The sequence below is a fragment of the Mustela lutreola genome, chromosome 6 (assembly GCF_030435805.1).
Source record: "Mustela lutreola isolate mMusLut2 chromosome 6, mMusLut2.pri, whole genome shotgun sequence".
Taxonomy (NCBI): domain Eukaryota; kingdom Metazoa; phylum Chordata; class Mammalia; order Carnivora; family Mustelidae; genus Mustela; species Mustela lutreola.
In genome coordinates this window covers 116,076,992-116,093,384 of record NC_081295.1, presented here as the reverse complement: position 1 = coordinate 116,093,384, position 16,393 = coordinate 116,076,992, and the positions used below count along the sequence as shown (strand labels likewise).

Here is a 16,393-nt window from a genome sequence, read left to right as displayed (position 1 = left end):
CATAAGTGACTCTTAATCTCACAAAACAAACTGAGGGTTGCTGGGGGGAGGGGGTTTGGGAGAAAGGGGTGGGATTATGGACATTGGGGAGGGTATGTGCTTTGGTGAGTGCTGTGAAGTGTGTAAACCTGGTGATTCACAGACCTGTACCCCTGGGGATAAAAATATATGTTTATAAAAAATAAAAAATTATTAAAAAAAACTATATACACATTAAATATGTGGAGTTTTGTGTGTCAAGTATATCTCAATAAAGCTGTTTTTAAAAAGAGAAAAAAAAAATGAGGATGTCCCTCTAAACTTATACAGCATGATTTCCTGCATGCACTTTTAAGTGAAAAAGGCAGTCTAAAATAGTATGTATGGTATACTACCTTTTGTGTAAGAAAAAGAGGAAATAAGAAAATATATATGCATATGTTAATTTCTGCACAGAGAGAGAGGGAAAAAAACTAGAAATTAATGAAGTTACCCACAAAGGGTTGGGAGAAGGGGTACAAGAGGGAGAGATAACCCTTCACAGAACAGAGTAAGTTGGTTATTCACAAAAAGAGTAATAAGTTGGTCTTTGGGAAGCATATTAATGTTCTACATATTCAAAAAAGGAAACAAACAAGAATAGAAAAAAATGATAGGCATTACTAAGACTAGATCATTTCAACATGTTTTAGTTTTCATAAACCTTGAAAAAAAAAAGCCAGTATATAATCTCTTCCTTTTTCAGAGGCCGTCAGGGTTCACGGAGAAGCAGAAAAACTTTCTAGTGTTTACAAAGGAAATTAGCGAAAGAGTCCAAGACATTCTCCTTCAGTTTCCCGTTCAGGACTAAATCCACCAGATAGAATTTAACTGTGAACTCAATCTGACAGAAAATGGGAAGAGAGAGAGGGGTGGAGAGGACAGGAAAGGAGAGAAGAAAGAAGGAAAGAAAGCTTTCAGGACCCCCCATCACTACAGGAAATGTCTCTGTGAGAAGGACGACCAGCTTCTAAAGAGAGGACCATGTGCTTCCAAGCCCCCAAATCACGTCAACAACTGCAGTTCCAAGTATGAGTTATTGTAAAACCAGAGAGATGAGATCATGCAGATGAGATCACTGCTTATGGAAATTACCCCTCAGGTGGCTGACCTCCAACAGTCCCCATTAATATCAACAACTAACACCATTCCTCTACTGGGGGCAGCCAGCCCGGAGGAGGGGGAGGACTCAGACAATCTCCAGTTGTGGAGTGCATTTCTTGAGCTGGTTTAGATGAAACAGAGACTCCAAATCTCCAGCTCTGCTCCCATGGCAAAACAAAGGAGAGAATCAGGACATAGAGAAAGGAACTTATATGAGTCTCCCAGTAGGAATATCCTGTGAGACAGCCTTCCTCACCTAAATCAGCCATGCATCGTTAACCCTCAGCTGCTTCTCCTGCAACTCAACCACTCCACAAGCAGTAAAAGACACCGTTGACTCGTGACGTTTACGGTTAACACAATTCAACATTCAAGTGTAGTCACCTCAGCTGGAAATTTTCATAATAGGTGGAAAAGGTATTAAGATGCTTTCCTCCAAAAGTTTATGAGGAAATAAGAGTATTGCCTGAAGATCATAGTTTCGTGAATAGCTCTTGAGTTAGAAAGCAATAGTATAATAGGAATTAACAGACACTTCTGAAAATTAAAATACAGAAGCCGTCAAGAGACTGTTGGGATAATGACCCATGAACTGTTGTTTATAAAAGGCCAAAAAAGCTACACATTTCCTGGGTCATGAATTTTCTTTGGAGTAGCCATGGATGTAAAATATTTACTATTTATCATAATAAATATGAAAATACTGTCAACAGGGGCGCCTGGGTGGCTCAGTGGGTTAAAGCCTCTGCCTTCAGCTCGGCTCATGATCCCAGGGTCCTGGGATCGAGCCTCACATCGGGCTCTCTGCTTGGCAGGAAGCCAGCTACCTCCTCCCTCTCTTCCTGCTTTTAATCTCTGTTTGTGAAATAAATATATAAAATCTTATATAATATATATATTATGATATATAAAAAAAGAAAATACTATTGATAGAAAGACTAGAAAGACATAGAAAAAAAACCCTGAACATAATTTGATTTGGTTTACCTCAAGTGTCAAAATTACATATAAGTAAAAGAAGTAAAATCAGCTCCTTGTGACTCCATCACTCACTTTCTCTGATAAAAAGCTGATAAAAATAGTTTCTGTACTAAAAGAAAAGTAATCATTATCAATGTCCTTACTCTGTATGATATGGAATACGGAGATCGAGAACTTACTTCCCCAGGTTTTATAGTTTTTCAGTAATTTCACTATTGCTTCTAGCCATTCTTGTGACTCCCAGAGCAGCATCAGAATTTTGAAACCTAGGGGCACCTGGGTGGCTTAGTCAGTTAAGCACCTGCCTTTGTCTCAGGTCCTGATCTCAGGGTCCTGAGACTGAGTCCTGTGTTAGGCTTGCTGCTCAGCATGGGAGTCTGCTTCTCCTTCTCCCTCTACCACCACCCCATATACTCTCTCTGGTTCACTCTCCAAATAAATTTTTTAAAATCTTTTAAAAAAAAATTCTGAAACTTATTTTTCCTGTTTTTCTTTTTTTTTTTTTTTTAAGATGTTATTTATTTATTTATTTATTTGACAGACAGAGATCACAAGTAGGCAGAGAGGCAGGCAGAGAAAGAGGAGGGGGAGTGGGCTCCTGCTGAGCAGAGAGCCCAATGCGGGGCTTGATCCCAGAAATCTGAGATCATGACCTGAGCCAAAGGCAGAGGCTTAACCCACTGAGCCACCCAGGCACCCCTCCTGTTTTTATTTCAACAGAAAATAAATATAATGTGTTTTCAACAAGGTTCGGTCTGAGTCTCACTTCAAAAATGGAGCCACAGGTTCCATTTTTAAATATTCAAGGAAAACAAGGGGTTTAAATCTTTAATTAACAGCATTTCCAGTCCTTATCAAAAACAGTTTTCATTTTACAGGTTTTCTTTTTGACAGCAAGAGAGACTTCGTTCAATGATGAAGCTGTTGTTTTGACCAAAAAAACAATGGGTTAGGTTACAGGGCTCCTGGGCCAAGCATGATTTAAGTAAAACAATGCGCTGTTCATAAATGACATTTAAATAATATAATCATGACTCATGCCAAAGCCACTTTAATTTCTTAAAAAGTAAAAACAACTACAGTGTATTTAAAGGACTTTGGCAAATGTGATGGCAAAAGAAAAAACAAAGTCTCTGAAATGAGAAACTGATTTCATAATGAAAATCATTATACCAAGAAGCTTTTGTCCACGACTTTGAAACATAAAAATTGAGTTCAGCGGGTGAAATGATGTATTTGGGGGAGCACCATTGTGTCGACTTCCATCAGCCACCTCGCCAGCTCGGAAAGTGAGTCGAAACCACTGACCCCTGTGCCTAGCTCCTAAGAAAAGGCCCAGGCCAGATAGAACCTTGAGTGTTTAAAACAATCATGGCATTGTGCAAGTACCTGAGAGATGTTCTGGACCCAGCCCCTGCATTAGGATGAGGAGTCCGAGGCCCCAGGAAGTGAATACTGACAGTAACTCCTTCATCCAGGCTGCATTTAAAGCAGGGCTCATATGGCAATATGATGGTGAGAGCTTAAACACGGCCTGCACTATCACGGAGCTTACACAGGTAACAGGCAACTTAGAACACTGCACATAATGCTAAGTGCGGAAAGAAAAGGAAATGAGAGCTCCTAAATGGGAAGCGAAGGCCACTGCGAGGGAAAACACTACTTAAGTGATGAGAAGGAGCCAGCCATGGGAGGGTCCCAGGAGAAGGAAGAGCAAGCTTAGAGCCCTGAAGCACCATGGAGGCAGGGAGTGCTCTGGATCGAGCCGAGGGGGCCAAGACAGGGCAGCCTCAGTGAGGTGAGAAATGGAGGCCAAGGCCAGGTCACCCGCTGCAGAACCCACTAGAGAATTTTAAGCAAGGAAGTGACCATATTTTAACATTTTCAAAAGATCCTTTTTATTGGGGCCCCTGGGTGGCTCAGTCGGTTAAGCTCATGGTCATGATCCCAGGGTCCTGGGATCCAGTCCCACACTGGGATCCTTGCTCAGCAAGAAACCTGCTTTTCACCCTGCCTGCTGCTCCCCTGCTTGTGCTCTCTCTCTCTCTCTCAATCTGACAAATAATTAAAATCTTTTTTTTTTTTAATCCCTTTTAGGGGTGCCTGGGTGGCTCAGTGGGTTGAAGCCTCTGCCTTCGGCTCAGGGTTCTGGGATCAAGCCCCGAGTCAGGCTCTCTGCTCGGTGGGGAGCCTGCTTCCTCCTTTCTCTCTCTCTCTGCCTACTTGAGATCTCTGTCTGTCAAATAAATAAATACTTTCAAAAAAATTTTTTTAAATCCCTTTTATTATATGTGGAGCTTGTATTGAAGGGGAATGAACATAGAAGCAGAGAGGTTTTGTAAAAAGAAGCCACTGGAGTTGTCCAGCTGAGCAATGATGGTATGTGAGTAGAAGGATTCGCCATGGGATGGAAAGAGCAGAACCTCACATCTGTTTCTGAGGCAGATGGACAGGGATTACTTGCTGACTGCGGACCCTAACTCCCCGTCAGATGCAACTGACTGTATACACTCCAGCTAACAGTTACTGGGCATTTGTTGCGTTAAAGTGCTAAAATGTCTTATTTCATCTTCAAAACAAATCCCGTGAAGTGGGTACTTTATGACCCCTATCCTATAGGTGGGAAAACAAGGCTAAGGGAAACCGGCCCAAAGCAGGAGGCAGGATTCAGAGCCCAGGTATGACCGGATGCACAGTGGGAACTGTCACCACAGGGTTCTCCTGTCCCCCAAGGTGAGGCTTGCCTACTTCACAGCAGTAGTGTTCTTCAAGCCTACAGCAGCTTGCAAGACTATACGGCCTTCAGAGAACCATGTTTTTTCTGCCCCCTGGCCCTCTGCACCTTCAAACAACCAGCAAGGGTGAGGAAGGCTCTCAAGCATCAAGGAGATGCAGCCCCCAGGAAAACAGCTTTGAAATACAGCAGGCTGGCGCTTAGCCTGGCTAGGGCTGGCCTGAGGGACGAGCGCTCCTTTTGGGAAAAACAAAAAAAACCCATACAAAGGATTTGGAACATTCATTTTTTAGGACCTCTGCTAACCCAGAGCAAAGTATCTAGAACACAACTCAAATTAAGGGATGATTTATCATTTTATCATTCCTTAAGGAGTTCAAACTAGAAAATTCATTCTGTCTTTTTAAAGCATTGATACTTGGCTAGACAACATTATAATTCATAAAGCATATAAAATACAGAATTATGGGGCACTTTCTAAAATATTTTATCTTATTTTATTAAATTATTCCAAAGAATGTGTATCATATTATAAAGCAACAGCCTAGTTCCTACCTACTTTCTACTTGAAGCCAGTCACCCCAAATCTTGAATACAAGTCAGCATCTTGTTTTTAAAAAGGTGCAGTTGAATTACGACAATCCCAAATATTTTTCAGCTCCTTAAGTATAACCATTATGGCAACGTGTGAAATCTCAGTTTTCTTTTTTAGCATGGCACACTCGGTACCACTTCTTAAACCTTATAATAGAACTTGAAAAAAGCAGCTCTTGAATTTATACGTTGAAATATGACTGATCCACAGATACATGTATGAAGGAGGATAATTTTAAATAGGCAGCTCTGTACGGAAAGTTCCAATTGGTAGATCTCTGAGAATTTCCTGAAGACCTAACCACATTGCAGGCCTGCGGGGCCTGGCTCGAACCCGAGGGAAAATATACCGCTCTCACCTTCTCCACAGCAACACTCAGTTTCCCCTCAGCTCTGATTCCAATCCCTGGTCTCCCCCAGTTTGTCCTCTCATGCGGTACGTGGTTCCTGACTCACAACCCCCTTCCTCCCTCTCAGCCCTTGTTCGTGCCGGCCTACCCCAGAGAGAGCTTTCGACCCTCACCAGCTCATCCTCATGGATCCCACATCTTACAGCTCATTCTGCTCTAACCGGACACTTCAGGTGTCTCTGCTGTCTCCTTCCTGATAGAAGCCCATGTTCCTCCCTTACTATTTTTTTTTAAGATTTTTATTTATTTATTTGACAGACAGAAATCACAAGTAGGCAGAGAGGCAGGCAGAGAGAGGAGGAAGCAGGCTCCATGCTGAGCAGAGAGCCCGATATGAGGCTCGATCCCAGGACCCTGGGACCACGACCCGAGCCGAAGGCAGAGGCCTTAACCCACTGAGCCACCCAGGCGCCCCCTCCCTTACTATTTTATCAGAAGCCCCTTTGAGACTTCTTGCACACTGGCCATACTCAATCACCTTGGCCAATTCCTGGACATTTTCCATCCTGTTATGGCTTTTAACAACCTAAGAATGTTACAAAGTAAACTTATTCCAATTGATCTGAAGAAGAACATGAATTCCAGAACCAGATCACCCAGGAGTAATCATGCGTAAGTTATGTAACCTCCCTGTGCCTCAGTTTCCTCACCTGTGAAATGGAAATAATATCAATACACCCATCTCCTAGGGTTTTTGTAAGAATTAAATGAAAACATGGGGCACCTGAGTGGCATAGTCAGTTAAGTGTCTGACTCTTGGTTTCAGCTCAGTTCATGATCTCAGGGTTATGAGATTGAGCCCCTGGTTGGGCTCCATGCTCAGCTCAGAGTCTGCTTAAGATTCTACCTCCCTCCCTCTGCCCCTCCCCCAATCATGCACACACTCGCGCACACGCACATGTGTGCGCTGTCTCAAATAAATAAATAAATGGGTAATCTTAAGGAGAAAAAAAGAACTAAATGAAAACATTTGGAAAGCCTTTAAACAGGGTTAATTATTACCATTATAATATAAAATTTAGTTTAGGATAAACAAATCCCTACACAATGAGGGAACCTGGAAGAAAAGCTCACATCAAAATAGTGTCTTTAAGCTTTCTAATTCTTAACTGTGGAGAAGTTAGCAAAAACACTAACAGCTTGCCTCTATTTGCATGTAACCCATTCCTTCAAAAAAAATAAATAAATAAAACACTTAGGAGTTGGGAAGTATTGACCTGATTTTTAGATTACACTGAACAAGGGGTTATTTTTTTAGCATTTTACATAAACCATTCTATTCCTCATGAGTTTGAGGGGCAGCAGGTATCCCAAACTGTGTGCAGATAAACTCAGCCACATAGAGATTTTGCTACAAGTCCCCTAACGTGGAAGTGCAAAGCTGAGCCTGTAACTTTGGGTGGTTGGCTTCTGGAGTATTTGAGGAAATCAAATTCACATTATTATTATTAAAAATGCTTTTGTTTTGGGGGTACCTGGGTGGCTCAGTCATTAAGCTCCTGCCTTCGGCTCAGGTCATGATCCCAGGGTCCTGGGACTGGGCCCGCATCGGGCTTCCTGGAAGCCTGCTTCTCCCTTTCCCATTCTCCCTACTTGTGTTCTCTCTCTCACTATCTTTCTCTCTTTGTCAAATAAATAAATAACATCTTTAAAAAAAAAAAAGTTTTTGTTTCGTCTAAGTATGGACATGAAGTTTATGAACTCTGAGGTCAGGGAATGGTTCCATGTGTAATGTTGAGCACGCTGGACTCTGAGGTCAGGGAGTGAGTTCAAATCCCAGCTCTGCCACTCACTTGCTGTGTGACCTTGGGCAAGTTAATTAACTTTTCTGTGTCTCAGTTTCCTCATCTGTAAAAATAGGAGGACAATACTAACACTGTGAGCATTAAATAAGACATCAGGTATAAAGTTCTTAGAACACTGCCCGGCACATACAAGCTCTCAGCTAATGACAACTGTTGTTACTTACACGGCACAAAGCATCTGGTGTCTGCAGACGGTGTCAGTCTCTCTAGGTGTCGGGACAGTAACCACCAGTGTGGCATCATCTGGGGGGCCAGCAGGGCCTCCCCGTACAAATGTGCCCTCCTAACTCCCACCTACCTGACACTTCAAATGCACTGAGAAGGTGCGTGCCCCACTACACCCCATGTGTGTATGTACAAACAGTCTTTCCTGACAGGGAATTCCTTGAGAAGAAACGCCCTGACCTCCTGTTTCCTCAGCAGCAGAGCTGACGCAGGCACCAACAGGTACTCCATGAATGGTGTGATGAATAAATAAACACTCAGTCCTCTAGATTTTTAAGTAGCTTTAAATGTCAGGTCCCTTATGAAAATAAAAACCCCTTGAGACAATAACTCCTTAACGTGTTAGCAGCCGTTATTGACAATTAGCTGCAGGAAGAATGGTGACAGCTTCCCACGGCTTGAACTTGTAGCACTTTTCAACACCATCTAGTCCTAAAGTCACATAGCAAAGACAAATTGGACTGACTGAAATATGGACTCTGCCAAGGTAGAATGAAAGGAAGGAAGGAAGGAAGGAAGAAGTGAGGGAAGAAGGGAGGGAGGGAGGAAATGAAGGAGTGAGGAGGGGAGTGAGGGAGGGAGGAAGAAATTAACTTATAAATGAAACTATATTTCTAAAATGCTTACCTTGCCTCATAAATGAAAGGGCTTTTTCTTTTAAGTCTTCCGTCAGTTGTCTCTTTTTAGTCAGGTAATCCAAAACATAAATATTGGGAGCAAAATTTATCATGTTCTGTTCACCACAGCCGTAAGGCATCCGAATCAGTGAGGCTAAGCCATTGATGGAAGAACCGAGGATGTCTCCTGAAAGCACAAGATACTCCATACATTCAGCACATAGTCCTGGTGGCCAGGACACTTCCACAGAGGACAGAAGGCAGCTGACATTGAAGTGATGAACAGAGTACAAAGTCCACGTCGAGCTTTTAGGAAGACTGGTCAAATAACTGATAACACAGTGGCAATGAACTCACATAGATTACAGGACAAATCAGATGTTTACCGCAGGTAAAGATGTGGCATACACTAGGCAAAAAATAAGTTTAAAAATCATTCTCTTTTTTTTAAGATTTTTTTTATTTATTTATTTATTTATTTATCTGTCAGAGAGAGAGCAGAAGCATGGAGAGCTGCAGGCAGAACAGGCAGAGTAGGCAGAGGGAGAAGCAGGCTCCCTGCTGAGCAAAGATCCCGATGTGGGACTCGATCCCAGGACCCTGGAATCATGACCTGAGCCGAAGGCAGACACTTAACTGACTGAGCCACCCAGGTATCCCTAAAAAATCATTCTTGAACAAAAATGTCAGGAACTGATTAGGAAACCATTATTTTTATATAGGAAAGAAATGTTTTATTAGTAGTATTCTTCACAAAAGTAGAATTTCACTCTGATTTCTTATTAATACACTATAAACACTTGAAAAATGATTTTTTTTTTCAGGGCAATCAGCAAAATGCCTGATTGTAGTATTTTTCAGTGTGTCATTTTTTAGTGTGTTCTCTTTAGCAAAAACAAAGTAGAAGTAACATGCAAAAATATGTCAATGAGGGGCTCCTAGTGGCTCAGTCAGTTAAGCGTCTGCCTTCAGCTCAGGTCAAGATTCCAGGGTCCTGGGATCAAGCCCCGCATCAGGGTCCCTGCTCATTGGGGAGCCTGTTTTTCCCTTCAGTATTCCTCTGTGCTCTCTCTCTCTCAAATAAATAAATAAATAAATAAAATATTTAAAATATATATATATATATATAGATATTTCAATGAATCTCAGGATCAAAAAGGATTATTACTATTCTTCAAAGTTAGTAAAATAAAATTAGACAAAATCCCTGCTTAAAAGACACCTCTACCCACATTTTAACACTATGACTCGGGGAAATAAGTAAAACTTCAGAAATATAGAGGCTGAGTTCTAATTCTGACCCCACTCTGAGGGAGGGCTAGGTGGCCAGTAGGTTAAGCACCTGCCTTAAGCGTGTGCCTTCAGCTCAGGTCATGATCCCGGGTTCCTGGGATCGAGTCCAGGACCCGGCTCCTTGCTCAGCAGGCTGTCTGCTTCTCCCTCTGCCTACTGCTCCTCCTGCTTGTGCTCTCTCTCACACACACACACATAAGTAAATAAATAAAATCTTCAAAAAAAAAAAAATCAAACCTCAAGAGTATTTCAATAACCAAAGACAGACTCATTCCAACGTAGGAAGGAGTGGTGGTATACATTTGAAATTCAAGGCTTCTTCCCTGTGTGTGTGTGTGTGCGCGCGCGCAAGCCTGTGGACAGTATCGCCCTCCCCACCACTCCCCCCACCCGCCATGTATGCTGCACCTCCCAGCACCCGAACACTATGAGAGAATTTATTCGCCTAAGTAGAGGGCTTATTTAATTCTTCTTAAGAATTACACCTTAAGGCTCCCAAAAAGTCTCCTCCAGAGGGACTGGTTGGTTGAGTTATATTGGAAAGCATTCCACATACAGATGAGATTTAAAAGAACCTCTGAAAAAGTGCCTTAGGTCCTGACAGCCTGAAAACCTAACGAACTATTTAGATTCATTAATCTTCATTAATCTAAACATTTCCTCCAGTTACTTGTGAAGCTCAGCTATATAAACAAAGCGCTTGTGTGGAAGCTATGTTTAACAGCTGACGAAAAAGTACTTTCGGGTTGCCAGAAGTTCACAAGGAGAGGGTGAAGTCAGCGGGCTGCTTCCTGCTCTGAAGGTTATCTGCACACAGAGATCTGCTCTCGGCAAACAGCGCTCAACCTTCCATCCTCACAAGGCTTGTGAAACCTTTTCAAAATATACGCACCCTAGCCATAGCTAAGAAATTTTGATTATGTAGGTTTCAAGGGGAGCCTGTGTTTTTATGAAGCTCCATAGAAGATTCTGATTATGTACCAGTGGTTGAGAGCTTCAGAGGGCAGAAGCTCTTGCTCTTAGAACTAACCCCTCCCTCCAGCCCCATTATAGTGGGCCCTACTACCCAGAGAGTGGTCTATCTACCGGAAGCATCGGCATCAACTGGGAGCCTGTTAGAAATACATACCCCAAGGCCCCACCCCAGGCCTACTACACCAGCATCTTCCTTTAGAAGAGATCCCCACAATTCATATGCACACTGTGATTAAGAACTGGCCTAGGACACATATCTGCTACTCTTTCTATTGTAATCATCAGTTGGTACCAACTAAAAATTTTGGCAACATCTTCTCATTAGGACTAGATAAGAAAATGCATCCAAAAATAGATATGTATGTAGTCACATACAAATAAACCAGCAGTGATGGTGATATACTGTGTTCTTACCAATAGCAGTGATCTGAACTCGTTCACTACCACTCACTGTGTTGGGAGGAAATGAGAAACTCAGAGTTTTCAGGAGAGTTTGTAACTTGTTGTCAGTCAAGTCTAACAAGATGGATTGTGAATATGATTTTTCTATTCCTTCAGCCTGTAGGAAAAAAGGAACACGATTAATATCGATTGACATCATCTCAACTCCTCTGTTTACAGAGAACTTTATGAAAATAATAAGATAAACATCTTGCCTGCTGTGTTCACAGTATGTATACAATTAGATAAATACCTACTGTTTTTTATTCCTGCTTCAAATCTGTTAATAAATGTTTACTTTCTAGTTAGAGTAAACAAAACATTTCATGAAATGGCAAAGAAGAAGATGAAAAGGTGATGAGAAAAACCCTCTGAGTAAATCCTATTCTTATCCAAAGACAGACTAAATACCTTGTCCAAAGTCACACTTGACAGAGCTGGGATATGAACCTAGGGCTGTCTCACCCCAGAACACAAGTGCTTATCCACAAGGCTGAGTTGTCTTTTTCTGCCTTCTCGAAAAAAAAGAAAAAAAATTCTATCGAGCGCCTGGGTGGCTCAGTTGATTGGGCAGCTGCCTTCGGCTTGGGTCCTGGGAATGAGTGCTGCATTGGCTCCCTGGTCAGCAGGAAGTTCACTTCTCCCACTCTGTCTGCCCCTCCTGCCCCACTCATGCTCTCTCTCTCTCAATAAATAAAATCATTAAAAATATTTTTATGAAATCTCTTCTAACTGTATTAAGGAATTCCAAAATTCAAAATCTACATATCAACTTGGGGTGATTTAACAGGACTCCAACATAACACAGTTTTTAAATGTAACTGACAGCAAAAGAGATTTGCTGTAGGGGCATACCATAAAGCTAAAGAGGTAATTGGCAATTACTTCCAAAACATATTATAGATCTTTACACACAGATGAGAAAACAATCACACAATACCAGGAGGGTGGAGGAGATGACCTACTAGATCTTGACAACAAATTTAACCATGAGAAAAACCATCTTCTGTTTCTCTTTTGATTATATATTTCCATCTCACTTATTTGAGACTTCAAATATTTACCTTGACTAAAATCCTCTGGGTGACGGCATCAGAAGCAGCAGGAGAAATGGCTGTGACTGTGATAGGAATTTCCCCCAGATGTGTGGGTTTGACCGGAAAAAGAACAGTTGCCCCATCCTCACTGGGAACCAGAATGGTCTGCTGGTGTCCTGTGGCATTTATTTCATTTGAAGTCATTAGAATATCAAATTCGTCACTTTTCTCAATGATTACTTTAACCTGGAAAGAAAATTATCAAAGTTTTACATAATAAATGCTCCTCAGGAAAGTGTTGCTTTATTACTACAGTAAAGGTTATTAAATCTGCGAGGCTCAAGATGAGAGGAAAGTGAGACAGATGCAGCCAAGAACAGGACAAGAGGGTTATCAGGGAAAATGTCATTTCTCTATGCTCTCCTCCTCCACCTCAAGATGTATGGAGAAAGGGCACCCTTCAGTTCCGTTTCTAATATTAAACTCCTACTAACATTAAATTTTGTTATTATCCGAAGACTTTGAGGGGAAGGATGGCCCAGAAAGGTTATTTCATGTTATGGTATTGCCACAAGCCTGGTTTAACTGTGTCATCTTAAGACATCGATCCCATTAGAAAAACCTAAGACACACATGATGAAGTGTTACTACATCCACTGAGAGTCTCTGCTAAAATTATCCCAAGGTGGGCACCTGGGTGGCTCAGTGGGTTAAGCCTCTGCCTTCGGCTAAGGTCATGATCTCAGGGTCCTGGAATCGAGTCCTGCATCGGGCTCCCTGCTTGGCAGGGAGCCTGCTTCCTCCTTTCTCTCTCTCTGCCTCCTCTCTGCCTACTTGTGATCACTCTCTGTCAAATAAATAAATAAAATCTTAAAAAAAAAATCTTTAAAAAAAAATTATTCCAAGGAAAGAATGATGTAGACATTAGTCCTGAAGCATATGTTGGTTGTAAAATTTAGTAAAGTATGTCAAAGTTGCAAATCTTACCAAGAACAGTATTTATCTAGGACTTACACTTTATCAACTGTTTCCCATTTATTTTCTCATCTGTTTCTCAAAATATCTTCTGTAGGGATAATTACTAGTCCCATTTTGCAGGTGAGGAAACTACTGTTAACTTATTTTCTGGTAAATGTTAGAGCAAGACATTGAATCTGGCCTTCTGATTCCAGATCTTTTGCTCTTTACAATGTTACAATTGTTGACTAGGTAAAAAAGTACAATTTAGAGGCCGTGGATGGCTCAGTGGGTTAAGTGTCTGACTTTGGCTCAGGTCACAGGGGAATCAACCCCCACATTAGGTGCTTGTCCCTCTCCCTCTCTCCACCCCTCCCCCCACTTGTGCTCTGTCTCTCTCTCTCTCAAATAAATAAACAAAATCTTACCCCCCCCAAAAAAAATTTTAAGTACAATTTTAAAGTAACAGTTTATAAACAGAGTGCTTAAAGACATTGTACCATTTTCATATAATGAGATTAATAATCCCTATTTACTCTGAGGGGGGGTGGAAATCAGTCACTTGGTTAGTACTACAGGGAGCACAACACCAACAGTGGCCTAATCCTGCCTTCCAGGGAACTAACTAAGGAAACATAAAGCACGTGACTCAAAAAACAAAGCCTTGTTTTGAACACACAGTATTCAGAATCAAATACACTATATAAACATGGGAACAACACATAACAGAATAGGTGAGGAAAGGCATCCTAGCTTCAAGCCAGGTCTTTAATAAGTTCTTGCCAACCGCAAGGAGCACATAATGGCAGTGAGAAGAAGCAACACCTTCCAAGATGCAGGGAGGACGAGGAAAAAGTACAGGGAGGCAGGAAAGAGAAAGACCTGCCTCAGAGACCTCAAGGAACTTATGCGGCTAAAGCGGAAAACCTGTGCTGGAAATAAAGAGAAAGTGTAGACGCTAAGACTCACCTCTGACACTAATTAAGTAGAAGAAATCACTGAAAAAATATGTATATTTTCAGTCCCTCCGAAATGTATAAAAAGCTCAGATTCCCAGACGTCCAAACATTAACAACCCAATCCCTGTGTGTTTTCTCTATTCTTTCCTGAAGTGTGAATGATTAACAAAACCTTAAATATATTACCTCAGTGGCTTCTTTCAAATAATTGAATATGGTTACTTCCAAAGCAAATTCTTCACCTCTGATAACAGAGTAGGGAAGATTCAAAAATATGAAAAATGGTTGGAAGGCTTGTAGCTGGAAAGAACACAACAAATACATACTTCATTTAAGTCAAAATGCTTCACATTTCATACAATTAAAAGCAAATCTCACAAAACCTGTGAAGCCTATAATTCCACATGGAAATGTCCACTTGCCTATCAATGGAAAACAAACAGCCAACTTATTCCAAGTCAATGTTGATGAATTAATGCGATTTATGTTATTTAACATAATTTAACTAGTTAATTAAGTGCCTACTCGGATCCAGGGTCTTTATTTTTTTACCTTTTTATTTTATTTTATTTTCATCATGGTAAACATACTCTTTACTCCCCATTCCCTATTTCCTCCATCCCCCCACCCATCTCCCCTCTGGTAACTACCAGTTTGTTCAATAGTTAAGAAACTGCTTCTTGGCGGGGGGGGGTGGTGGCTTTTGGGTGGCTCAGTGGGTGAAGCCTCTGCCTTCTGCCCAGGTCATGATCTCAGGGTCCTGGGACCGAGCCCCACATCGGGCTCTCTGCTCAGCAGGGCGCCTGTTTCCTCCTCTCTCTCTGCCTGCCTCTCTGCCTACTTGTGATCTCTCTCTCTGTCAAATAAATAAAAATCTTTTTTAAAAATAATACATAAAAAAGAAAAAAAAAGAAACTCCTTCTTGGTTGTCTTTTTTTTCCTTTGCTCATTTGTTTTGTTTCTTGCATTCTACATATAAATGAGACCATATGGTATTTGTCTTTCTTTAACTGACTTATTTGACTTAGGATTATACTCTCTAGCTCTATCCATGCTGTTGCAAATGGCAAGATTTCATTTTTATGGCCAAATAATATTCCATATTTTATTATTTCTATACTATATCTCCTTTATCTATTTATCTATTGGTGGACACTTGGGCTGCTTCAATAGTTTGGCTATTATTGATAGTGCTGCAATAAACACTCAGGTGCATGTATCCTCTGATTTAATGTTGTTGTATTTGGGGGATAAATATCCAGTAGTGTGATTCTTGGATCATAAGGTAGTTCTATTTTTAGTCTTTTGAGAAACCTCCATACTGTTTTCCACAGTGGCTGCAAGAATTGTCATTTCCACCAATGGTGCAAGAGGGTTCCTTTTCTCCTCATCCTCACCAATACTTGTTGTTTCTTGAGTTTTTTATTTTAGCCATTCTGACAGGTGTGAGGTGGTATCTCACTGTGGTTTTGATTTGCATTTCTGTGATAATGAGAAATGCTGAGCATCTTTTCACGTGTCTGTTGGCCATCTGGATGTCTATTAGGAGAAATATCTGTTCGTGTCTTCTGTCCATTTTTTAATTGGATTATTTGGTTTTGGGGTGCAGAGTTTATCAGTTTTTATATATTTTGGATACTAACCCTTTATCGGATATGTCATTTGCAAATCTCTTCTCCCATTCAGTAGGTTGCCTTTTAGTTTTGTTGGTTGTTTCCATCACCATTCAGAAACTTTAATTTTGATGTAGTTCCACTAAAGTTTATAGATACTTTACACAAATTATTTCATTTAATCTTTACAACTCCAATGAGGTAGGTTCTATGTTCATACTTTACAGAAAAGAAATCTGTCCAGAATCTCTGTAACTAGTACAAGGTCACATCAATAGTAAATGGAGAAGCCAGAAAAGGACCCCAGCATGTCTGATGCCAAAGCCAAGCTTCTCACCTACTATGCTATTATGACTCCAGCCATCTGCTTGAAAAGCCACTTGCCAAATCCAACATCCCTGTTTGAGACTCATGTGCAAAGTCTAGATGATGTGCTGCTTACTACCTTCTGACATATACACGTGCATGTACTTTCTCATTGGTGACCCAATTCTGAGATTGTCAGCCGCCAAATCCTATGGGGAAGCTGAACCGCTACCCCACCTCTGAAAATAAATCTTTATTAGTTTAGGCCAATGGTTGCCACTGGCAGCAGTAATTCCCTCTAGAGGTTTACGTAGACAGTTGTGG

General features: G+C 41.2%; 1 protein-coding gene across 2 annotated transcripts in view; it reads right to left on the bottom strand.

The window, feature by feature from the left end:
• CD109 (CD109 molecule) overlaps window positions 1-16,393 on the bottom strand; it is a 138,294-nt gene that overhangs the window by 30,146 nt on the left and 91,755 nt on the right. For both annotated transcript variants that reach the window (XM_059178469.1, XM_059178468.1), the window contains exons 20-23: window positions 14,337-14,450; window positions 12,262-12,480; window positions 11,171-11,315; window positions 8,499-8,675 (exon numbers count right to left, since the gene is read on the bottom strand). In XM_059178469.1, the coding sequence (XP_059034452.1) occupies window positions 8,499-8,675; window positions 11,171-11,315; window positions 12,262-12,480; window positions 14,337-14,450 (655 nt within the window). The remainder of the gene's footprint in view (window positions 1-8,498; window positions 8,676-11,170; window positions 11,316-12,261; window positions 12,481-14,336; window positions 14,451-16,393) is intronic.